The following is a 25,760-nucleotide window of genomic DNA, read 5'->3' on the forward strand; positions in this document are numbered from 1 at the left end:
AGTTTCCTTCACAAAAACTCATCCCTGACTGCTTTTTATGCACTTCTGAAACACCGTGCCACCAGACATAAATGGTGTATAAGAGCAAATTTGATTTGAAGTGGTCAACCTACCATTGTGGTATGAAGGGAGGAAATGGGCTTTGCATCCTGACTACTAAGTAAGATTAGGAAAAATGGAGTGGGGTTGGAATTGCTGAGAAAAATTTGACTTCCTCCAGAAACAAACAAAACATGTATTCACAGCAGGATGAAAATTCAGTCCCTTCCATTTTAATGTAGTATTGCTTCACTGTTTTCAGCATTCGTAGCTTTATATGTTAGCTATCCATACTCCTTAATTATTTCTTATCAAGTCCTCTTAGCCATGTCACACTCCTGCCCACGTTCACCTTTTCTCCTCTCTGTTGACTGCATGCTAGTGTCTAGTTCGTTGAATATTTGCAGACCCTTGTACTTCGTTCAAATCTCCATTTCTCCAGTGAGAGAGAGTAAGCAGTTTTAGAAACCAGAACAAACTAGGTACATTGGTTTTTGTTTTCCTCCAACCAGTGCCAGCTACTCACTTTCTTTATATGTCCTTCAATCACATGTCTCTGGCAGTACTTTCAAATGTTGTGTAAATGTGTTTGTTCACTTCCTGGCAGTGGCCTTCAGTGTTTAATGCAAGTCCTTGTTATTTTGATGGAGTGCCTGATTCCCTTTCTTAGTTCTGACTTCCTAACTTTAACCTTATGCTCCCTGATATTTTCAGCTCCTTGCTAGAGGTAATAGTTCACCCAGATGACTTTGGAAAATTACATTTGTAACTTGAAACTTGAATTTTAAAAATAAATCTGTGAAGGCATTTAGATTTTGTCAAAGGGGGAAAAAAAAAAGTCTGTGGCTATTAATATGAGGAAGGCCTTAAGCCTAAAAAGTTACAGGAACAATTTGAAGACCTCGTTTTTTTAAATCATACAAGGCTGGTATGTGGTAGCATGTGTATCATTATCTGAAGATAAGTTGCATTGATTATGATGAATAAATGTGGTCACAACTATTGCTCTATTTGTTCATTGTAATATCAGATGAAGCAATCTAATGTTTGTCCCAAAACTCATCTCCGTTTACTTTTAGGAAGATTGATAAAATGTATGGAATGCATGATTATCTAGACCAGATCAAACAGATGTTGTTATATGTGTATTGTGCCAGCGTATATGAGGCATTGCAAACCAGTTCACAAAATGTGAAAGTTTCAGTCTCCTTAGCAGAATGACTGACACTACTAAATATGGAAGTATGTCTGTGAGATTTGATTTTGACTCAATTAGTGTTATGTAGGATACACAGTGTACCCCACTCAAATTGGAATTCTGTCCCACAGAAAATCGTGAATGTTCAGACTTTGGTGAGTATATTTCTGTTCAAACCTATTGAGTTATATTGCTAGGGTAGAACAGACTGTGCTTTATAATGCAGTTTACATGATGCTGATACTGAGAGGCCAGAATGGAAAATAATTCCAAGTGCTTTTATCCATTATTGCAATGCGTGTAATATTGAACAAAAAAGTGGTTTAATCATTAAAGTACTGTGTAGTTTTGTCATAGAAAATAGAATTATAATATTCAGAGAACAGTGGAGAAGAATTATTCTGATTGTTAGGTATAGTAACATAAAAATAACATGTACACAATACAATTCTTCCCAAAATAAGTATTGTTGTATAGCCATGCTTTTTCTACAGTTCCAGCTTAAAGCAAGCATCATTGTAAACAGTCTGTTTTTGGCTTGGTTGTATGATTAAAAATAAGTGATTTAAATGTGGGATGCTAAGCTTGGATAATGCCAACAGTTGAGTAATATCAGACTGATGTGCAGAGGGATCCCTTGTATTAGTTCAGGAGAGTATTTTGTATCTTCCTCTTAATTGCGTCACATCACCAGCAATCTCCAAAAGAATAGTGAGATCTCAAAGCTAATTATACGTTTCGGTTTGACCGTGGTTGATTTTAAATTCCCAGTATTCTAATCCTTAAAGCCTTTTCTTCAGTGGAAGAAAATTATTGCTTATGTCGCCACGAGCTATCTTGGCGACTTGCCAGTAACATTTTCTTGACCTTTTGATTAGGTTGGGGAACAAATTGAAGTTTGGCAAATACAGAAAAAAAATGTATATGTGTTGTAGCTCTGGTTATTTAGACATTTTTCAGTTATGGCTACTAAGGTTGAAAAATAGGTTTCCAGAACAAGGACTAGAAAATATTGTTTTTATGTAATATTGATACTGATATTTAAGTATCAGGCAACATTTATTTATTGAGTTCTGCAGTCATTGGGAAGGCCAACAATTACATAATGCAGCTCTTGATAAATTCTGTGATTCAAACACTACAATTTTAAGAATTAAGTTGAGAATATTTTCCACTTTGGGTTTGCAATTCCTTACTATCTGTTGGCATACAGGGCAACATACTTTGTTTCTCTGATTATTTCAAATAATAAAGAAGGCATTTGGTATGCTTTCCTTTATTGGTCAGAGTAAAGACTACAGGAGTTGGGAGGTCATGTTGTGGCTGTACATAACATTGGTTGGGCCACTTTTGGAATATTGTGTGCAATTCTCTCCTTTAGAAAGGATGTTGTGAAACTTGAAAGGATTCAGAAAAGATTTGGAAGGACATCGTCAGAGTTAGAGTGTTGGTGAGGCTGAATAGGCTGGGGTTGTTTTCCCTGGAGCATCAGAGGCTGAGGGGGTGACCTTATAGAGGTTTATAGATTAAATGGGACAAGATTAATTTGGGATATCTGGTCAGCATGGACAAATTGGACCGAAGGGTCTGTTTCCGTGCTGTACATCTCTATGACTATAACTCAATAATTAGATCTGTTTGAATGCATCCTGTTGACACCAGTCATGTAGGTTAGTATAATTGGCAAACCTTAAAACAGGAGTCGTAAGGTGTTACTCTGAAATTATCAAATAGAGTCATCGAGGTGAACAGCATGGAAACAGACCCTTCGGTCCAACTTGTCCATACTGACCCGATAGCCCAACCTAATCTAGTCCCAAGTTAAAAGTCACATAACACCAGGTTATAGTCCAACAGGTTTAATTGGAAGCACACTAGCTTTCGGAGCTAGTGACAATCACCTGATGAAGGAGCGTCGCTCCGAAAGCTAGTGTGCTTCCAATTAAACCTGTTGGACTATAACCTGGTGTTGTGTGATTTTTAACATTTGTACACCCCAGTCCAACACCGGCATCTCCAAATCATAATCTAATCCCATTTTGCCAGCACTTGGCCCATTTCCCTCTAAAACCTTCCTATTCGTATACCCATCCGGGTGCTTTTTAAATGTTGCAATTGTACCATCCTCCACCACTTCCTCTGGCAGCTCATTCCATATACGTACCATCCTCTGCATGAAAAAGTTGCCCCTTAGGTCCCTTTTATATTTTTCTCCTCTCACCCTAAACCTATGCCCTCTAGTTCAGGACTCCCCCACCCCAGGGAAAAGACTTTATCCAATTATCCTATCCATGCCCCTCATGATTTTATAAACCTCTATAAGGCCACCCCTCAGCCTTCAGCACTCCAGGGAAAACAGCCCCAGCCTATTCAGCCTCTCCCTATAGTTCAAATCCTCCAACTCTGGCTCATCTGTGTTGTAAAGAATGGCTAAAATTGTCGATAGCTAACTAACTAGCCCTTTTAAGGCCATATCACAGCCAACCTTCAATAGCGTGCATTGGTGTCCTCGCTTAAAGTCGAGGTTATGTTTACAAAGTTGCAACTTCAAGTGAAAAGACTTCCATTGAAATTAATGTTAAAACTAGGGTCTTACACTTGGGAAACAGACACCAGTCCAACTCATCCCCACCAACCTGATATCCCATTCTGACCTAGTCCCATTTGCCAACATTTGGCCCATATATATGGTCATACACATTTAAAAATGACATTGGGCAAGGTGTGACTTTATGGGGCCTACTAGTTTGGGAGGGAATTAGATAATTTGGTATGCCTGAGATCAAAACAAAAGCAGGCCTAGACGTATATAGGTGAAACCATCTAGTGTGTATTGTTGTATCCTCTGACAGCTGCAGATTAATGCCACAATATGGTGCACAGAATGCTTTGTGAGTGTAAGTGAATTCATAAATGATGAAGATGTATAATTAATTCTGAGATTAAGGTTCAGTTGTCCTAACACCTTTGAGTAAAACATAAACGTGAAGCTTACACCTTATTCAGTTCACAAGAAAAATATTTGTAACTGGCATCGTTGTAACTAGAAAATCATGATATAGCTGATTTGTTTTGTTTGCCTTAATTCCTCCAAATTATGAAACATTACTTCAAAAGAGCTTAAAAAGGCTACTTTCATTCTCAAATCAACTTCATCATGAGATGGTCTCCCGTATTAATTATTGCATTGCTTGCAAGTTCTATTGAAAAAGCTGGTTATAATATTTTAATTATGATTATAATTAATTAACTTTGTTCTTTACATTAGGTTGAGCTAATTAAGGGAAATTCACAGAGCGTAGGACTGACTTTTCGCCAAATCCAAGGCAGTGATGGAGATGCAGTACATGTTAGTGTTGAAACTGTGACCCCTAACTCATCAGCTGCAGCTGCTGACCTCCAGAAGGGAGATCGTCTCATCGCAATTGGAGGTGAGGATATATTTGGATTATGCATTTACAGTGAAACCCAGTGATTAAATCCCCCTGTATTTGGGAGTTCTGTACAGGTAGTAAGCCAAATCCAGACTCACATGAATCTGGATAGTACAATGGGCCTTGTATTTTATACCTGCAATTTACCAAATATTGTGTTGCAATAAACTTCATATTTCACTTTATCAGTCTAGTATATTTAGATAATTTGGATTGATATGGCCACAAAAGTAATACAATTAACATTCAACTGACTCACTCTGTCTTTCAGGACTAGATCTTGTACCTGTCTGGCTTTCACACAATTCTTCACATACTCTATAAGCTGATAGTTAATGTCCTCGTAAGTGGTCTTGTAAATCAACCAGTTGCAAAATCAATCATCAAAACTATCCCAAGGATGGATATAAATGGGGCATTGTCAATGTTGCTCTCATCCCCAAAATGAATTCTTATACCTGATATGTCTTCTGCATTTCTATGCTGATGTTAATTTTGTCATGTATATTTCACACCCCATCTTTATACATCATCATTCTGTGATGTAGTTACAGTGGCAACTGTGCACTTTTAGTATGAGGCAGAGCTTCACCAACTCCAAAAGGTACAGATTTTATCCATTTATTTTATTGCTTCTCTGCAATGTGAATTTCCACGTGAAGCCTTGAGAAATCATCTACTTTTGTGTAACGTCTGAAGGATACTAACAGCTTAAGCTTAAAAATCTTGAGGGAACAAAGGCACAGCCAATACATGTTATATTGTGGTGTTTTTTTTAAAAAGTGACATGCTCTTTAAATTGGCAAGGTGGTCTGTGTTTTCTTAAGCAGAGAAAATGGTATTGACGTAGATGTCCCCAATCTTGCTCACCAATTAGAGATTGTGATGACTCATTTGGTCAAAAATAATATAGGATAGAAAGATAGAATTCTGCGTTTTGCTCGTGTCCTTTTTTTTCTATTTTAATCCTGTTACAGTGAACATGCTCGAATTTGCACAAAATATTAAATATTCATCTCATTTTGATTTATTTATTGGGTCATAAAATCTACATTCTTTTATTTTTAAACTACGAATGGTTTGATTTGATTATCTTCCATTCTTGCCAGTGTTTTATGTCTTGTCTGAAGAAACTGACGTTTTCTCTTCAATTGGTTATCAGGCATCTTTCTGTACTTCAGTATTTATGTGAGAGTTTTTACAATGAAACTGTTCAGTGACTAAGGAGTGTTACAACCAGTCTCAACTATGTCCTTAAATGCTTTCAGCTAATTTGATTACGATAGGTGGTCTGTCAAATATGTTCTGTCAAATTAATATTTTTATTCCTTCTGTTTGCAAGTTCATTTCTATAAATGCTTATGGAATATTAGTTGTTTTGCGCTGTTGATATAAAATCTACTTTTTTCATGTCAGAGTTAAATAATAACTCTTCCTTGAATTCTCAAACATTAAAAAAATGTTTACAATAAAATGTGTTGAAAGCTCTTTGTACTTTAGATTGTACATTATTCCAGTGGAAATGTTAGAGATTCAGATTGTTGACTAAGTAAATGGATACCCAGTCATTCATCATTCAAACTGGCTTTATAAATATTTGTAGAATAGAAAGTGTGCTTCACCTTCTGTCTTTGAACAGATAGGATGGGGAGGTGAAAGAAGCCTGCATTGTAGTTATTGCACTTGATAAAAGATAATATTTTATGTGGAAATCAATATACTTCAGTTGGATTGTATTTTAGCCATAATATTGAAGCAAGCCAGGTGTACAGCTATAAATATATACACTTTTGAGACATTGCAGCTGTAAGTCAGTTGCCAAAGACTGTGAACTATACACCATCAAGGAGAAAGGCAGAGGGAGGACCTTGCAATCCACCTGACTTTAGTGTTGCTAACATTAATGCAACTGCTTTTAAAGGTTGATTTGCCCTCTGTTTATGTGGTTGTGCTCTGCTGCCAGTGGTTTCAAACAAAACTCTGGTTTGATGTAGAAAATTGTTCTTTTGTTTAAAAAAATAAATGTATGCAGCTACATTCACCACATTCAATTCAAGTGAATTTCCATTACAATGGGTCTTGTCAGTTTATTGGCCAATATGGGAGTTATTGTGTAGCAGGTGCTACCATAAAAATAAGTGTTCATGAATTTCATTTGCAATTCTGCCTTATTTTCTTCATCTGAGCCTAAATTGAGAGTTCACTCCTCTAAATGACCCTGATTCAGAATCCTGCCTTTCACGTTAAAAACAGAATGATCTTTACATTCATAACTCGAACATTTGTAAATTAGTAATACTTTATAACTTCAATGTCACTGCACAAATGCAGCTGTAATTTTTTTCCTGTTTGCATGGTGCAACACAACAATGTCCTCTATCGCAGCTATAGGTAGTTCTTCAATAACATGATGGTTTGTGTTCTTGTGCAACCCCGTGCTATAGAAAAATCGCACTTTAGAAACCATATTGGCAATGTAATCTCGATACAACCAACTCCAGTTTTAAAAGTTGGCACTTTAGAAACAGTGCCCCCAATTTGTTAATCACATTGCAGCAAATTTGTGGTAACGAAACACACACGACAGCAGAACGACTTGTATTGGAATAAATCTTGTTCAAATCAACTGTCCAATTTAAAAAAGAAACAAGTTCTTCCTTTGTATTTTCTGCACTGTTTCCCTATCAACCAAGTACTAGCTGATCTACATTAGCTCTTGGTCAAATAATGTCTTGATTTTAAAATTCTCATTCTATTTTCAAGTCTGTCTATGGCATTAATCTCTCCCTGTCATCTCCATAACAATCTGAGGCCTGCGCCATCTTCTAATTCCAACCTTTTGTGCAACTCCCACATTTAATTTCTCCACTATGTGTGGCTATGTCTTCTCTTTTCCCTTGGTCCTAAGTTCTGGAATATTCTTTCTAAACCTCAATCACATGATCTTTCTTCGTTAAAACACATTTTAGGACTTGCTTCTTTGACTAAGCCTTTGGTCTACTGACTTAATATCTCACATTAGTGTTACTATTTGCTTTACATTGCTAATGAGGGGTGCTTTAGGAAGTTGTTTCATTGCCTTAAAGATGAACCTGTCCATGCCGACCAGATATCCCAACCCAATCTAGTCCCACCTGCCAGCACCTGGCCCATATCCCTCCAAACCCTTCCTATTCATATACCCATCCAGATGCCTCTGAAATGTTGCAATTGTACCAGCCTCCACCACGTTCTCTGGCAGCACTTTCCATACCCATACACCCTCTGTGTGAAAACGTTGCCCCTTAAGTCTCTTTCCCCTCTCACCCTAAACCAATGCCCTCTAGTTCTGGACTCCCCCACCCCAGGGAAAAGACTTTGCCTATTTATCCTACCCATGCCCCTCATAATTTTGTAAACCTCTATAAGGTCACCTCTCTGCCTCCGACACTCCAGGGAAAACAGCCCCAGTCTGTTCAGCCTCTCCCTGTAGGTCAGATCCTCCAACTCTGGCAACATCCTTGTAAATCCTTTCTGAACCCTTTCAAGTTTCACAACATCTTTCCGATAGGAAGACCAGAATTGCCCGCAATATTCCAACAGTGGCCTAACCAATGTCCTGTACAGCCGCAACATGACCTCCCAACTCCTGTACTCAATACTCTGTCCAGTAAAGGAAAGCATACCAAACGCTGCATTCACTATCCAATCCACCTGCGGTTCCACTTTCAAGGAACTATGAACCTGCACTCCAAGGTCTCTTTGTTCAGCAACACTCCCTAGGACCTTACTATTAAGTGTATAAGTCCTGCTAAGATTTGCTTTCCCAAAATGCAGCACCTTGCATTTATCTGAATTAAACTCCATCTGCCACTTCTCTTGTCGAACACCTTACTGAAGTCCATATAGATCACATCTACTGCTCTGCCCTCATCAATCCTCTTTGTTACTTCTTCAAAAAACTCAATCAAGTGTCTGTTTCCATGCTGTACATCTCTATGACTCCATGTTTTATTAATTACTATAGTTGAGTCCACTGTTTGTCATAGCGTTGTGAATATGAATGACCAAATGTCAACACCATAGGCTTCTATCCATCTACAGTGTGCTTTGCAGAAAGTGCTGTATGTTTGATGAGCAGGCATAGCAAAAGGCACAAAATAGGAACAATGGGATGTGAGCTAACAAAGTGCTGATCTCAACTGCTTTACCATTGTGTGACAGGTCAGCCATGATTGCATTCTGTTTCAATTGTCCTACAAGAGCTGGTTATGTGGCAAGTAAAATATCAACATTAGCAGGATGTTCTTGTATGACTTCTGGTAGCATAAAATAATATCACTGAGAATTGAAGTCTGCTGCTCATTAATTTAGCCAAAATTAATAGGGATTCGAGAAAAGTAACTAAATAGTTCAAAGTTTGTGTGAAAATTTGTAGCTCAGGTGCTCGTTGTTGTGGTTCTGTTCGCTGAGCTGGGAATTTGTAGTGGCACTATAAATGCCGGAGGAAACATCGCAGAAGCGCTTCACAGGAGGCTGCTAACCACTGAGGATGTCACCTGGACAGGGGACGAAACGGCTGCAACACAAATTCCCAGCTCGGCGAACAGAACCACAACAGTAACTAAATAGTGGTTGAGCTTGCCCATTGGATAAATGTTGGTATGATATTAAACTATACAGATCACATCAGCTCCTGGTCTAGTTAACTGAAGCTAGGATTGTACTTTGAACAGAAGACTTGGACTGCGCAAAAGAGTGGGGAAATAAAATAAGCAACAGTTCCCTACTCCCAATGTGTTGCATCCTGTTGGAAAGCATATTTGTGAAAAATTTAAGATCATGGTAAACTTTGATGCTAATAAAAATAAAGCACTGAAAACTCAAGTCTGGTAACATCTGTGGAGAGAGAAACAGTTAATGTTGCAAGTCCAATATGACTCTTTGTTTGAAAAAGAGTCAAAAACTCAACTCTGTTTGTTTCACCACAGATGCCACAATACTCAGTCATGCTGCATGGAAACAGACCCTTTGGTCGAATTAATCCATGCCGACCATAATCCCAAACTGAACCAGTCCCACTTGCCTGCATTTGGATCATATCCCTCCAAACCTTTCCTTTTCGTATACTTATACAAATGTCTTTTAAATGTTACATTTGTATCTGCATTCACCACTTGCTCTGGCAGGTCATTCCACTCTGTGTTAAATTGCCTCTTGTGTCATTTTTAAAACTTTCTCTTGTCACCTTAAAAATATACCCACTAGTTTCGAACTCCCCCACCCTAGGGAATAATCCTTTGCTATCCACACCCATAATAATTGTATAACATCACTCCTCAACCTCTCAGGCTCCAGTGAAACAAGTCCTAGCCGATCCTGCATATTTGTATAACTCAAGCCCTCCATTCTTGGCAACATCCTGGTAAATCTTTCCTGAACAGTCACCAGTTTAATAATATCCTTCCTGTGGTAGAGTGACCAGAACTGCACACTGTGCTTCAGAAGAGGCCTCACCAATGTCCGATACTAGCTCAGTATGACATCCCAACTCCTATACTCAAAAGGTCTGAGCACTTAAGGCAAGTGTGCTAAGTATCTTCTTAACCACCCTGTTTACCTGTAATGCATGTTTCAAAGAATTATGGACCTGAACCCCTTGTTTGTTTTACCAAATTGCACTTATCCAAAATAAACTCCATCTGCCACTCCTCAGCCAATTAATCAAGTTCCCTTTGTAACCTTAGATAACCTTCTTCACTGTCCACTATACCATCAATTTTGGTGTCGTTGCAAACTTACTAACCATGCTTCTTAATTCTCATATAAATCGTTTATGCAAATGACAAAAGTGATCCTAGTACTGATCCCTGTGGAACACCACTGGTCACAGGCCTTCAATCTGAAAAGCAATTCTCCACCACCACCTTCTGTCTATTACCGTCAAGCTAAATTTGTATCCAATTAGCAAGCTCACCCATGCAGAACCTTGTCAAAGACTTTACTGAAATACATATAAATAACGTCTGCCACTCTACCCTCATCAGTCTTTTTGGTTACCTCCTCAAAAACATAATCAAGTTTGTGAGACAGGATTTCCCTTGCACAAAATCATGCTGACTATCCCTAATCAGTCCTTGCAGCTCCAAATGCATGTAAATCCTATCTTTCAGAATCACCACCAACTATTAATCCACCACCGATGTCAGGGTCACAGGTCTATAGTTCCCAAGCGTCCCCTTATAACCTTTCTTAAATAAAGGCGCAACAATACCATCCTCCCGTCCTCCTGCTGAATTTCTCCAGCATTTCATCTTTGCTTCAGAATTCTAGTATCCATGGCATTTTGCTTTATTTTGTAACAATGTGATACTTCCCAGCCCCTCTGAAAAAGTCTGATAGAATTATTGGCTAACACTTGTCTTCTCAGCTCATACAAAGGCATTAATAAGGCACTGCAAGTAGAATGTCACTGTCCACTTTGGCTTGGTTCCATCATGGTACAGGAACCAGAGTCCTAGCTATTTGTTTCTTCAACCTTTCCCTAGTTCGAGGACAAAGAAAATTATTAATGTACACCGGCATTTAATTTGGTGCTAACCGGGGTCAGAAACCAAAACATTATCAGTCATGATATCTGATATCACACCAAAAAATGCACTTATACATTGGGTCATCATTATCAAAATTCATTTCAGTAGTACACTCGAAATCCAGCCCCATAACGACTGGAGTCATCACCAAAATTAAAGATTTTAAAGTTAAAGATAAATACACAAAATTTCCAAATTTACCTGATTTTCAGACCCAGGTTAACAGAAAGCATAGTCAAGATTTCTGTACTTAACTGGAATTTTTATTTTAAATAAATAATTAGACTCTAACTATAGAATCAGTTATAAACCGTCAGTGTATAACACGACAAATTGAAATTCTAATTCCCTTATAAACTCATCCTTGGGCACAGACAGCCATAAATTCCCAGACAGACAGAGAAAAAAATAGGTGATGGGCAAAGGAGGGCTGGAAGGCAGTTCAGTAGTTTCTTTTTATGGGTTGCTGAGATGATTCGAATGCTGATCGGAACAACGGTGAAGTGGAAAGCTTCTTTAGCTTGAATCTATGTTTTAATTTATTGTGTACTTCAGATTTTACATTAATGTAGATTTAGATTAAAACATGATTCAAAGATTAAAAATAGTAAGCTTAGAACATTGGTTGAAATGTTCTATGCTTTCATCCTAATCACTTCACTCAGTTACTTCTTAAGTAATTAGATCCATTGTAGTTATCATAGGAACTTTATCAAGTTAAAATCAATTAAACACTAAACATTTAAGCTTGAATAGGGCATCAGGTTGAGCAAAGAAGGTGAATTAACCTTTGTAGGCAAAATGATTAATCCAATACACTTCAGCATTCTGAACAAGTAAATTGTATTTTAATCCTGCTCCCTTAAAGCCTGTTTTCTTGATTTATCAATTATCAACAGGAATAAAAGATTGTTCTACTTTAATTCTTTTTCTTGTAATGGTTTAATTTTTGAAAAAAAAGTGTTCTTATAAAACATCTGTAAGCCGGTTATTGGACTCCGCTTTCATCCACAGTAAATAGAGACCAGCTTCTGTTAAAATTTGCACCAACTGACCAAAATGGCACCTCAGCTGTTTGAGAACTTGGCGCAAAATAAATTTGTAAATTAGCAAAAAATCTAGATACTATTTAAATTAAGTTATTTGAAGTGCTACAGGTGTTCCAAATACAAGACTATCAAGCAAAGGAATGGTTTCAACTTATGGCAAGTACTAAAAGCTTACAGATAAATGTTTCATATTGTAAATGGCTGCATCGCTAAAACAAAATGTTGTTCCAAGATTAGTTTCAATTGTTTGAAAGCATTGATGGTATGTAAGACATGAACAAGATATGATTTCAGTAGCCAGCAATTCCCAAAAGTAAAAGGAGTTTGATTTCTTTTCTCCTTTTTTAATGAAGGAATATTCTAGGGATATTTGGTTAACTCAGTTGGCTGGACTGCAGGTTTGCAACGTGGAGTGATGTCAACAGTGCTTTCAATTCCTGTACTACCTGAAGTGAACTTGAAGGTCCCTTTTTCTCAATGTCATCCCTTGCTTGAGGTGTGGTGACCCACTGGTTAAAGCCATCACCAGTCGTTTTTCTCTGATGAGAGAGCAGCACTTTGATCCTCTGGGACTGTGGTGACTACCTTTTAATCAATATTATTTGTAGTCCTTCTATAGTTATTACTGTCATACTTTTTCATTAGTCCTCAGCAAAGGCCTTACCTTTATCCCCTCCATTCATGGATCAACAAATTCAACATGCATTTTGACGTCAAACACTTTTTCCACCACCACCACCTCTGAGCTTACTTTTTCAATCAAGACTCCCGTCCACTTTCTGAGGACCTCTTCGTCACACCCAGTTCCAACCTTCCAGCTCAGCACCATCCACATGACCTGTCCCATTTGTCCATCTTCCTTCCCACCTATCTGCCACCACCCTCCCCTTTGACCTATCACCTTTACCCCCACTTCCATCCACCTATTGCACTCACAGCTACCTTTCCCCCAGCCCACCCTCCTCCCATTTATCTCTCTACCCCTGAAGCTCCCAGCCTCATTCCTGATGAAGGACTTTTGCCCAAAACGTCAATGGTCCTGCTCCTCAGATGCTGCCTGACCTGCTGTGCTTTTCCAGCATCACAGTCTTGACTCTGACCTTGTTGGATCATGTCCAGTCTTTCTAGTAAACTCCATTCATCCCCCTCTGTTTCATATTCCTTGATGTCCTCCTCTGACAAAAATCTATTGATCTTGGTCTTAATAAGTTCAATTGATACAGCAACCATTGGCTTTTGGGAGAGAGACTTCCAGATGTCTACTTATTTATATGAAAGAGTACTTCCTGATCTTGATGTTCCAGTTTTATGATTATATCTCCTAATTCTGTATCCCTTAGCAAATCATTATAGTTGATAGTTTACTTCAACTATACTATCAACTTCATAGTACTTAAAATTACAAAATTAAAATTGCAAGAGAGATTCTTTGATTAAATTATTCCGATGTCAATTCAGATACAAGCCAGTTGGTGACGCAAACCAAGACATCTTTGTGGATAGAGTTTAGTAACTACTGAGCCTTTTTATATTTTCTAATCAACCTATTCAGAGATAATGTTACATACCTCTGGAGCATGTGGGACTTGAACCTAGGCCTCCTTGCTCACTACCACTGCACCATTAGAACCCTTTTCCCCCAGTCTTTCCATTTTCTTTTCAATTTTTGTTTAAATTTAACCTGTTTTTCTAATCATTTTTGGAGATGCTATTACACACCTCTGGAGCAGGTGGGACTTGAACAAAGGCCTGCTGGCTCAAAGGTCAAGTCACTGTCACTGCACCATAAGCGCCCTTTAGTCAGTCTTGCAGTTCCTTCCATCCATCAGTCCACCTATCTCTTTAATTTCTTTTTATGTTCAGTCGTGATCTTGCACACAATTGAACATTTTATCCCACATCATTGAGTGCAGCATGGTGGCTCATTGGTTAGCACTGCGGCCTCACAGCACCACAGTTCTGCGTTCAATTCCACCCTCGGGCAACTGTTTGTGTGGATTTCCTCCAGGTGCTCCAGTTTCCTCCCACAATCAAACAATGTGTAGGTTAGATGGACTGGCTGTACTAAATTGCCTGTAGCATCCAGGGATGTGTAGGTTAGGTGGATTAGCCATAGGAATACAGGGATAGGGTAGAGGGTTTGGTCTGGCTGGGATGCTCTTCGGAAGTTTAGTTGGACTCAATGAGCTGAATGGCTTGCTTCCACATCGTAGGGATTCCATGATCACTAAATCATCCATGGGTTTTTTTTTACACAGTAAATCCTGTCTGACCTTTTATGTCTGCTCAGTTAATTAACACCAATTACTTGTTTAACTACTTGCTGTAAGAATAGATTCCCTCTTCTTTAAATTAAAACGTTTGAAATATACCACCAATCCTTGAATAAAACTAATATAACTTCCTCTGGCAGCTCATTCCACACAGGTACCACCCTCTGCGTGAAAAAGTTGCCCCTCAGGTCTCCTTTTTATCTTTCCCCTCTCAGCCTAAACCTATGCCTTCTAGTTCTGGATTCCCCCGCCCTAGGGAAAAGACTTTGTTAATTTATCCTATCCATACTCCTCATGATTTTATAAACCTCTATAATGTCACCCCTTAGCCTCCGCTGCTCCAGGGGAAAAAAGCCCCAGCTGGTTCAACCTCTCCCTATAGCTCAAATCCTTCAACCCTGGCAACATCCTTGTAAATCTTTTCTGAACCCTTTCAAGTTTCACAACATCCTTCCAGTAGGATGGAGACCAGAATTGCACGCAATATTCCAACAGTGGTCTAACCAATGTCCTGTGCAGCCGCAAAATGACCTCCCAATTCCTATACTCAATACTCTGACCAATAAAGGAAAGCATACCAAATGCCGCCTTCACTATCCTATCTACCTGTGACTCTATGTTCAAAGAGCTGTGAACCTGCACTCCAAGGTCTCTTTGTTACAGCAACACTCCCCAGGACTTTACCATTAAATGTATAAGTCCTGCTGAGATTTGCTTTCCCAAAATGCAGCACCTCTCATTTATCTGAATTAAACTGCATCTGCCACTCCTCAACCCTTTGACCCATCTGATCAAGATCCCATTGTAATCTGAGGTAACCTTCTTCGCTGTCCACTACCCCTCCAATTTTGGTGTCATCTCATCTACAAACTTACTAACTATACTTCTTATGCTCACATCCAAATCATTTAAATAAAAGATAAAAAGTAGTGGACTCAGCCCTGATCCTTGTGGCACTCCACTGGTCACAGGCTTCCAGTTGAAAACCAACCCTCCATCACCACTCTCTCTTCTACCTTTTGAGCCAGTTCTCCCTATATTCCATGGGTTCTAACTTTGCTCACCAATCTTCCATGGGGAACCTTGTCAAAACACCTTACTAAAGTCCATATCGATCATGTCTACCTCACTGCCCTCATGAATCCTCTTTGTTACTTCTGCAAAACAACTCAATCAAGTTTGTGAGACGTGATTTCCCATGCATAAAGCCATGCTGACTATCCCTAATCAGTCCTTGTCTTTCCAAATAAGTGTACATCTTGTCCCTCAGGATTCCCTCCAATGACTTGCCCATCACTGACGTCAGGCTCACCACTCAAAATCCCCTGGCTTGTCCTTACCACCTTTCTTAAATGGTGGCAACACGTTAGCCAACCTCCAATCTTCCAGCACCTCTCCTGTGGATATCGATGATGCAAGCATCTCAGCAACGGATCCAGTGATTACTTCCCTCGCTTCCCACAGTGTTCTCGAGTAACCTGATCAGGTCCTAGTGATTTATCCACTTTTATGTGTTTCAAGACATCCAGCACTTCCTCCTCTGTAATATGGACATTTTTCAAGATGTCACCATCTATTTCCCTCATTCTATATCTTCTGTGTCCTTCTCCACAGTAAACACTGATGCAAAATACTCATTTAGTATCTCCACCATCTCCTGTGGCTCCACACGAAGGCCACCTAGCTGATCTTTGAGGGGCCCTATTCTCTCCCTAGTTACCCTTTTGTCCTTAATGTATTTGTAAAAATCCTTTGGATTCTCCTTAATCCTATTTGCCAAAGCTATCTCATGTCCCCTTTTTGCCCTCCTGATTTCCCACTTAAGTATACTCCTATTGCCTTTATACTCTTCTATGGATTTACTCGATCTATCCTATTTATACCTAACATATGCTTCCTTCTTTTTCTCAACCAAACCCTCAATTTCTCTAGTTATCCAACATTCCCTACACCTACCAGCTTTTCCTTTCACCCTAACTTGAATATACTTTCTCTGGACTCGATTTCTGAAAGCTTCCCATTTTCCAGCTATCCCTTTAACTGCGAACATCTGCCCTCTGTAAGCTTTTGAAAGTTCTTGCCTGATACCATCAAAATTAGCTTTCTTCCAATTTAGAACTTCACCTTTTAGATCTGATCTATCCTTTTCCATCACTATTTTAAAACTAGTAGAATTATGGTCGCTGGCCCCCAAGTGCTCCCCCATTGACATCTCAGTCACCTGCCCTGTCTTATTTCCCAACAGTAGGTCAAGGTTTGCACCTTTTCTAATAGGTACATCGACATACTGAATCAGAAAATTTTCTTGTTCACATTTGACAAATTCCTCTCCATCTCAACCCTTAACACTATAGTCCCAGTCTATGTTTGGAAAGTTAAAATCCCCTACCATAACCACCCTATTATTCTTAAAGATAACTGAACTCTCCTTACAAATTTGTGTCTCAATTTCCCACTCACTATTAGGGGGTCTATAATACAATCCCAATAAGGTGATCTCCCTTTCTTATTTCTCAATTCCACCCAAATAACTTGCCTGGATGTATTTCTAAGAAAATCCTCCCTCAGTACAGCTGTCATGCTACCTGTTATCAAAAACCCCACTCCCCCTCCTTTCTTGTTTCCCCTTCTGTCCTTCCTGTAGCATTTCTATCCTGGAACATTAAGGTACCTGTCCTGTACATCCCTGAGCCATGTTTCTGTGATTGCTATGATAGCCCAGTGCTATGTTCCTAACCATGCACTGAGTTCATCTGCCTTCCCTGTTAGGCCTCTTGCATTGAAATAAATGCAGTTTAATTTATCAGTCCTACCTTGTTCTCTGCGTTGTCCCTGCCTGACTGTTTGATTCGCTTCCTTTCTCAACTGTACCAATCTCAGATTGATTGCTTTCCTCACTTTCTCGTTGGGCCCCACCCCCACCCCAAACCTTACTAGTTTAAATCCTCCCAAGCAGCTCTAGCAAATCTCCCTGCCGGTATATTAATCCCTTTCCAATTCGGGTGCAATCCTTCTTTCTTGTACAGGTCACTTCTACCCCAGAAGAGACTCCAATGATCCAAAAATGCATACACCAGTTCCTCAGCCATGCAGAGCAGTCCTCTGCACATTTTGTTCTACCACTCTTAATGTCATCTGCAAACTTTTGACGACTACACGTGGTCCCTAACTCCAAATCATTGATGTAAATTGTGAATAATTGGGATCACAACACTGATTCTTCAGGCACACCACTAGTCACTGATTGCCAACCAGAAAACCAGTCATTTATCCCCAATCTTTGTTTCCTGTTAGTTAACCAATCTTCTGTCCATGGTAATACATTGCCTGTGATGCCATGCATCTTTATCTTATGCAGCAACCTTTTGTGCAGCACCTTGTCAAATGCCTTTTTGAAATCTAAATGCACCACATCTACTGGGTCGCCATTAATCCACCGTGCTCGTAAAGTCTTCATAGAATTCCAGTAGATTAATTAAGCCTGACATGCCTTTTATGAACCTATGCTGCGTCTGCCCAACGGGAAATTTCTAACTAGATGCCTTGCTGTTTCTTCCTCAATAATCGGCTCAAACATTTTCCCCTCTACAGAAGTTTAACTAACCAGTCTATGATCCCACCATTTATCTACCTTTTTTAAGCAGCGATGTCACATTTGCTGTTTTCCAATCTGCTGGAACTGCCTCAGAGTCCACCAAAATTTGGAAAATTACTGCAATTGCATTTGCTATTTCTCCCACCATCTCTTTTAGCATCCTGGGAGGCATTCCCTCAGGGCCAGGAGATTTGTCTACCCTTGGCTCTATTAGCTTGACCAACACTACCTCTTTCATAATAATAATTGTTTTCAGGTCCTCACCTATTTCTATCCCTTTGTCACTTATTGGCATATTGTTAGTGTCCTCCACTGTAAAGGCCGATATAAAATACCTGTTCAATGCCTCAGCCATTTCATCATATCTCATTACTAAATCCTCTTCTCATCCTGTAAAGGACCAATGTTTATCTTAGCCAGACATTTTCATTTTATATATTTATAGAAACATTTGCTATCTTTCTTTATATTCTGAGCCAGTTTATTCTCATAATCCAACTTACTTTTTTTATAGCTTTTTTTGATGCTTTCTGTTGACCTTTAAAGCTTTCCCAATCTTCTAGTTTCCCACTAATCTTGTCCACTTCGTATGCCTCGTCATTCAATTTGATAGTCTCCCTTATTTCCTTTGACACCCGTGGCAGATTATCCCTTTTCCTACAGTCTTTCCTTTTCACTGGTATATACTTTTGCTGAGCACTTCGAAAAATTGATTTGGGTGCCTTCCACTGTTCATCAACTGTCCCACATAAAGTCTTTGCTTCCAGTTTTCTTTAGCCAATTCCTCTATCACTCTATTGTAGCCTTGCTTGTTTAAGCACAATACCTTGATATTGGATTTTATCTTCATACTTTCCATCTGTATTCTAAATTCAATCATGAAGTAATCGCTCTTTCCAAGCGGATCGCTAACTGTGACATAATTAATTATTCCTGTGTCATTACACAGGACCAGATCTAGGATAGCTTGCTCCCTCGTTGATTCCATTACATACTGTTCGAGAAAATTATCATAGATATGTTCACTGATCTCCTCCTCCTCAAGGCTACCCTGACCGACCTGGTTTGACCAATCAACATGTAGATTAAAATCCCCCGTGATAATCGCCATACCATTTTTACAGACATTAGTTATTGTTTATCGCCCATCCCAATGTGATATTATTATTTGGTGGCCTACTGACTATTCCTGTCAGTGACATTTTCTTCTTAGAATTTCTAATTTTCACCCAAATGGATTCAAACTTATTCTCCAGAGAACGTAATCGTATCTCACCACCGCCTTGAAGTCATTCTTAAATATTAGAGCTACACCACTTCCCTTACCATCTGGTCTGTACTTCCGAATAGTCTGATAATCCTAACTCCTAGTTGTTACCATCCTGTAATCATGTCTCCGTAATAGCTACTAAACCCTATCCATTCGCAATGATTTGTGCTGTTAACTCATCTACCTTATTGCGAATGCTGTGAACATTCAGTTAAAGGTGCCCTTATGCTCCTATCCTTTTCATGAATTCCAACGTCTCCATTAATAATATCTCCTGAGTTAACCTTCGTTTTTACTTCTTTCTTAGTCTGCCATGTAGTTAAATCCTCCTGCACACACGTTAACCTGCTGTTTACCTTTTTATTTACCATCATACTTCCACTTCCCTCCTTCCCTCCCATCCCCTGCCAATTCAGTAGTTTAAAGTCCTATTGACCACACTATTTAATTATCCTTTTTGCTAGAACATTGGTTCCAGATTGGTTCAGGTGGAGATCGTCCCATCAGTACAGATCCCTCCTGTTCCAATAGTGATACCAGTGCCCCATGAAGTGGAACCCTTCTTTCCCTCACCAGTTCCTCATCTTTCACCATTTATGGTATATTCTAATTTGCATTCACAGATCCAAGGTGAATGATTTTGTGCTTCCCTACGTTGAATTTTATCTACCATAGATAATGACATCTAACTTCAAGTACTTGTGCTTCCAAATTTTGTGTCATTTGCAAACTTATATCTACAAGTCACCATTCCCTCATCCATGACATTTAAATATACAAAAGCTGAAGTTATTTTTCAATTTTTCTGCTGTGTGTTCATTGAGCATGTAGCGATTATATTTCACAGATGTACAACACCTTAGTCATTTACATGTAAGGCTATAAATTCATTGTTTTGGTTAAAACCTTTCTTAAAAATTGCTTCATTCTATTAAGCGGACATGTGAATGAAATACTCAAATGTACGTGATATATTACAATGAATTGTTAATGGGAGTCATATAGCACGACTTGGCTTTTGCCAGAATGTATATTGTTTGATAATGATAGGTTGTTATACACTAATTAATGCCCATTGAATTATGCTGCTGAAGTTCAACCATGCATCTCGTAAAAGTGATGAAGATTAATTTCCTGAGTTTGTTATTCTTCGCAGATTATCACATCAGTTGGCAATTAAACTGGCTTCTTTTAGCTTCAGATGGTGTTCTTACCAATTGTTTTGCTGATCTGTTTATTTTCATTCTTTGCATTTTCCAACATGCTCTTTTTGTAACCTACATTTATATGTGCGTTTGTATTTACATCACATGCTTTGATCTTTTTTCAGACTTTTGATAGGCAATTTCTCAAAGTAATTTTTATTTATTGATTGTTCAGTTTTAGCTTCCACGGTAATTGGAGTCATACTCAACTCATTTGTATTGGAAAATGTTTGCTGCACATCTCATCATTGTGCTTATCTTAAACCCACAAGAAAATTGATTTAGAACATATATACAGGAGCATATTGAAAAGGTTTGCAGAACGTGGTGAAAGAACAAAACAAAAATCTAAACAAATTGGGGGTAGTTTTCATAGGTTTCTCAAAAAAAAAAGATAGGATGGACTATAACCCATTGAAAATACTAATAGGAATCCTGAATAATGCTATAGCCCTTAACTGAAACTTTTATTTCAATGTAAGAGCATAATTTATGGGAACAGAATTAGGCCAATCGACTCATTGAGTTTGCTCTGCCATTCAATCATGGTTGATCTGTTTGTCAACCTCATTCTCCTGCCTTCTTCCCAGGACCTTTGATCCTTTTACTAATCAAAAACTTATCTATCCATCTCTGTCTTAGATACATTCAATGACTTGGCCTCCACAGCTTTCAATGGCAGAAAGTTCCACAGTTTCACCACCCTCAGGCTGAAAAATAAACTTCTCATCTCAATTCTAAAGGATTGTGTTTTCACTCTGAGGCTGTGCTCTTGGGTCCTAGTCTCTCCTCCCCATCCATTCTATCTAGACCTCTCAGCATTCTCTTAGTTAGTGATATTCCCCTATTCCTTTTGAAATCTCTCAAGTACAGACCCAGAGTCCTCAACTTGTTTGAAATAGAACATCTGAACAAAACCGCAATGAATAAGAGTGGAAGTGACAGACCCACTTGTAACTATACAATTTGACACCTGTTCAGTTTCCTCCAGTGTAACAAAGTAAACAGGATTCAACATCTGACCTTACAGTTCAACAGTTTGAAACAGATTTCAGCTTATTGGTTACAATTCTCTAATGGTACTGTAGTATTGACATCCCAATATATCTAGTAACTTGAGTATATTGGAAGCTGGTTGCAATGAAACTATACTGGAAATTATTAATGATAGAAGAGTTTTATTAAACAATCCAGAGATCATTAGTCCACTGTTAAACTGCATGCTTGTCATCTTTATAAGACTGTATTGTCTAACTAATAAGCAAGTTCTTTTAACAGTTCATTGTTACTGAGTTAGAAAACAGAACCATGTTTGTACAAAGAACTAAGTAAAGAATTCCCATTTCTACAGTATCTTTTGTATCCTCCAGACGAAGATTGTCATTGCCAATCTTTACATGTCACATCATCCTTTTGTTTCTTAATAGAAAACTCAGAATTGTCTCTCCAGGATTTTTTTAAAACCCTACTAGCTGGTTCTTTATCCATATAATGTAAATTTTATTCCTCCTTTGCATTATTTTCTCTGATTAAAGTGTTTGAGCAAAGTTATGGATTCAAATTTGTGTGCACAAATTCAAAGCATTTTATCCGATTAGTAAATATTCATATCTAAAAGTAAGTGGCATGTAAAACTCCTCAAATTGGAGAAAGGTCATTAATAATTAGGAGAAAAAGCACTTGAGAATTTATAGTTGAAAAGACAAATGAAGTTGTATTTTTACACAACTTTGTGGATCATCATGGAGAAAAGGTATTCCCTGCACTTTCAATTAAATGTGTGTTATGCAGGATGGATAAGGCCCTAAATTTGGTGAACACACAGAAAGCACTTAAATGAACTTCAAATTTTATTTGAAATAATAGGAGATTGTCACCTGTCTTCATTCCAAGAAATGCCTATTGTGTAATTATGTCTTTTCTGCAAATGCAATTAGATAGCAATGTATTTTCTCCATTTTGCTTGAATAGTTAAGTTCTCAGTAATTTTGTTAACCATGTCACATTAAACATTTGTCATTTAAAATAGTACATCATACTTTTTAAAGATTTTTTTAATCCAGGTTTGCTTTGATTTGTCAACAGGAGTCAAGGTGACATCCTCTGTGCATGTTTTGAAGCTTATAAAGCAAGCTGGTGACAAAGTAATGGTTTACTATGAGAGGCCTGTTGGTGGACATCAGAATCAACAATGTAGTTCTCTCCAAGATAACTTTGGCCAACTTGAGGACACAAACTTTGGTTCACAGTTTGGTCCACAAACATTCGATGATGAAGGTGTTTTAGACAGTGCGGATGCTAAAGATATGGATTCTGAATTTGAAGAATTAGTATGCCCTGAAATCAGACTGCCATCCACAATAATAAAGGAGGATTTTGCACTAAGTAATCAAAGTCCAAAGCGCTCAGTTGCTACACTTGCTGCAAAACCTTTGGGAACCATATCTCCTATTCTGAATCGCAAATTAAACTTGGGCAATTATCAGATACCCCTGAAACCCCAGCAAAAAGATGTGGTTAAATCTGTTCAATCAAAGTGTCCAGATATCCCTGATGCACAACTGCCTAGTAAGCCTGTATCGGGATCCACAAATAAACCTCCTGTACCCCCAAGGCCCCAAATTAAGCTTACTTTGGCTTCCTCTGAAACCCAGTACCAGCTTGAATCTGGTGATGTTGCTACAGAAAAACTTGACAAACCAATTCCTTCCACCAATAGTGCAGAGAGAAATGTGGAAAAGAGTATAGGCAAAATTGGGGACCAAAATGAAGATCCATCCCTATCCAAATCAGCTGCAAGTAAACAAGATTCCAAGGAAAAAGCTCCAGAAGCTACCTGCAATATGCGCGATGGAGCAGAAGATAATCAAATCTGGGAATCATCAGAGGTTGTCTACCGCAAGAGGTTTGGAAAGTGGAACAAGGCAACATGTGTATTTGAGGTTGAAAGCCACCATAAGTATGTCAATGTTGCAATCTGGTGTAAAGAGCCCTTTAAACCAGGTGGACTTATTTGTTTAGGCCACGCAAGTATAAAACTTGAAGAGATAGCAATGGAATGTCTTTCTACAGCTTCACTGGAGTATCAGGCAACTTTCAGGCTAAGTGCTCCTGAACCAAAAGCTGCTGTCAGTAGGACTGCACTACGAAATCTAAGCACTCATAAGGGATTCAATGAGAAACTGTGCTATGGTGACATTACATTAAATTTTACATATCTAAAAGAAGGTGATACAGAAACCTCTAGTGTTCAAGTAGAAAAAGAAAATGAAGATATGTTACCAGAAGATATTCCTGCTTTCAGTAAGGAAGATCTTAGTAAGTCATGCACAGAGAAGAGGCATAATTTCCAAGATACTCAGTTTCAGAACCCAACTTGGTGTGATTACTGTAAAAAGAAAGTCTGGACCAAAGCAGCTTCTCAATGCATGACATGTGCATTTGTTTGCCATAAAAAGTGCCAGGACAAATGTCTAGCAACAGAGCCTCCCTTTTCAGTTGCTACAGAAAGAAGAGTTGACTTGGAATCAAAGTCATCCTTCAACAGGACTACAGGATTAACACGACATATCATTAATACTAGTTCACGCTTGCTGAACCTAAGGTCAGCACCCAGAGCTCGCCTTGCTGACCCTGGAGTTGATTTGGTGGAACCATCTCCAAAACACACTCCAAACACCTCAGACAACGAAAGCAGTGACACTGAGACTTACAGTGCCAGTAGTCCCTCCAAAAGACAAGCTGCTAGCACGGGAACCAAGTTACCAGTTAAGAAAGAAGGCGGCCTTGATGATAGTGTATTTATTGCTGTTAAAGAGATTGGCCGGGATCTTTATCGAGGGTTGCCAACAGATGAACGCTGTCAAAAACTGGAATTGATGTTGGACAAGCTACAAAATGAAATAGACCAGGAACTAGAACACAATTATGCTTTAATCAAGGAAGAGAAAGAGAGCACAGATCCGAGAAAGAAGTTGCTCCTGTCTGCTGCCCTTTCAAAGTCAGGTGAACGACTTCAAGCTCTCACGCTGCTCACAATCCATTATAAAGCAGGGTATGAGGATTTGGAATTAAGTGAGAGTGTGTCTTCAGAACAGCAAACAAGAAAGGTCACAAAGCTTTCAGATGACATCTTATCTATAACAGCAGATGAAATTGACATTGTCAATCAGACAGATGTGCAGTCATTTACTGATGTATCAAATGAGCAAATTATTGATGATGCTGAATCCCTTTCATGATTTCATTTAAATTTCCTGATGATTGTACTCCACCAAATTTACTATTTTGTTGATTTTCTTCCTTGCTTCTGTGCAATAACGCAATTGTACTTCTGTCTTGTGATTTTGACTTTCATGTGACTACAGTGTCAACAAATTACACAGCCAATTCTGTCTATGACTTCCTCTCCCCATTTCAGAAGTTTTTAGTAAGGTATATTTAAATAAATTCTTGTAGTGATGGTACTCTGCAGATGAGTCTATGATATGTTGGAAAGATGGACTTGAATTCTTTTTTTGGGACCAGGTTTTAAAATTTGAATCATGTCATAAACCTGTAATTCTTTAAGTTCACCTCTTTTTGTTCTTTGCGTAGATATTTCTTTGCCAAATGTGTATCAACAACGCAAACTGTGGTGAGCTTTTGTGTCTATTAAAGGTATTTTAGTAAAGCAGAGTTTGCTACTATGTATGTTGTTTCTTTACAGATATTTGTAATTTAAAGGATGACTATTTGGAACCTCAAATACTTGTGCAAGGGTGCAAAAAATGCACTGACACTTTCATATTTATTGAAACAGTAATATGTATTATGAAGAGATGTCTATTGACTTTATACTTAAAGTATGTATTGCATGGTAAAACATTCAGCAAGGTTCACTACGCAGACCTGCAGCTAGTTAAATTTTGACAGAATGTGACAATTCAAATTGACACCAAGTTGTAATTTTTGCACATGGAGGTAAATTAAAAGTTGTTACTGAAGCTGAGAAAGTAACACTAATTAATTTGCAAGGTTTTCAGTTTGGATAATTGAACCCTAGTGTTCCCCACCTCTACCACAGCAAAGTGAAGAGTTGGGTGTCTATAACATTAGCAGTGCCCAATAAATATGATTCTGAAAA

The 25,760-nt window shown here is 38.5% G+C and overlaps 1 protein-coding gene across 1 annotated transcript in view; it reads left to right on the plus strand.

The window, feature by feature from the left end:
* Nucleotides 1-25,760, plus strand: part of pdzd8 (PDZ domain containing 8) — a 199,980-nt gene extending 174,220 nt beyond the window's left edge. The window contains exons 4-5 of the mRNA XM_072557334.1: nucleotides 4,506-4,668; nucleotides 22,721-25,760. Coding sequence (XP_072413435.1) covers nucleotides 4,506-4,668; nucleotides 22,721-24,876 — 2,319 coding nt within the window. The 3' untranslated portion in view covers nucleotides 24,877-25,760. The remainder of the gene's footprint in view (nucleotides 1-4,505; nucleotides 4,669-22,720) is intronic.

Source organism: Chiloscyllium punctatum, chromosome 38, assembly GCF_047496795.1.
Source record: "Chiloscyllium punctatum isolate Juve2018m chromosome 38, sChiPun1.3, whole genome shotgun sequence".
Taxonomy (NCBI): domain Eukaryota; kingdom Metazoa; phylum Chordata; class Chondrichthyes; order Orectolobiformes; family Hemiscylliidae; genus Chiloscyllium; species Chiloscyllium punctatum.